At 40.6% G+C, this 1,096-nt stretch overlaps 1 protein-coding gene across 1 annotated transcript in view; it reads right to left on the reverse strand.

Moving 5' to 3' along the window:
- LOC118747108 (lysosomal-trafficking regulator) overlaps positions 1 to 1,096 on the reverse strand; it is a 41,423-nt gene that overhangs the window by 12,250 nt on the left and 28,077 nt on the right. Inside the window, exons 20-22 of the mRNA XM_036481099.1 lie at positions 644 to 1,090; positions 449 to 582; positions 37 to 363 (exon numbers count right to left, since the gene is read on the reverse strand). Of these exons, the coding sequence (XP_036336992.1) occupies positions 37 to 363; positions 449 to 582; positions 644 to 1,090 (908 nt within the window). The remainder of the gene's footprint in view (positions 1 to 36; positions 364 to 448; positions 583 to 643; positions 1,091 to 1,096) is intronic.

Consider the following 1,096-nt stretch of genomic DNA (forward strand, 5'->3'; position numbering starts at 1 on the left):
ATATCACAGTTAATGTAGAAGTACTTGCATCGATATGTAGCCATAAAATATAGTTTATGATCGGTTATAATAATCTCACCATCTATTTCGCCATCTACTGGTAAGAATTTGGCAGGAAAGTTATACAATATTTGAGAGTTGAGCGAAATATTGAGCTGTTGGTCATAGCTGGACAGAAGATATTCTAATGGTCGTACATATTCTGCTATACTAGAGGTACTCGAATTCAATGGAATATCATTGTTACGCAGCTCCGTAGTGTAATAGTCTTCCATAAAGAAGCGTTTATCGATATCCAAATGGCATCGGCGCAGGCGCGTATGGACCCTGGATGGACCTTCAGTGTCGTCTAATTCCCAAGAGCTATTAAATCAAATTTTGTGCACATGTATGTGCATGTGTTGATAATTTCCAGGCTATAGTCAAGGACTTTTCTTTATATACATACTTTTCCGAACGTTCTGCGGAGTGCCATGGCGCACCTTCGTGTGTCATTCGCCGTACAACTCCCAACCACCTTGTGTAAATGCTGGCGTCATCATAGTCTTTTAATTGATACATTAATAGTTTGCGTTCAGAGTTCTGAAATACACATATAAACTTAATTTACCGTTATATCTAAAAAATAAAACATTCTACCCACCTGCAACTCCGCAACGCGCCTTGTAGTTAACATAGACGATTCAATGCAACTCACAGCAAGCGGTTCTAGCCGGAAAACGGTCTCTTCTAATTTTGCCTTTTGTTCCGCTGCAACCGCACTACGATTGAGCTCAATACGCTCCAGTTCATTTTCCAAATTCCATGTCGAATCATGCTCATTGATACCTAATAGTTTGCATAGACGCTCTAAATTTCTCAAAGGTTTTTCCAAATCTTCGAGCAGACACAACCACAGAAACGATTTAATTATCTTTCCATCGCAAACAACTGGCGGCAATAATTCGGATTGGCAAGAACTCCAGAGCGCATCAACAATGAAAGCACGCAGTTCGCGCGGCCGTGATGGCTGCAGACCCCAAGCTATAAAATTGTTACAACGCTGGCTCGTGGAAATGCTATATGAAACAATTAGTTGGAAAAGTTCTATCTCCGC

This window comes from Rhagoletis pomonella, unplaced genomic scaffold (assembly GCF_013731165.1).
Source record: "Rhagoletis pomonella isolate Grant_MI unplaced genomic scaffold, Rhpom_1.0 Rhpom_scaffold_00011, whole genome shotgun sequence".
NCBI lineage: Eukaryota > Metazoa > Arthropoda > Insecta > Diptera > Tephritidae > Rhagoletis > Rhagoletis pomonella.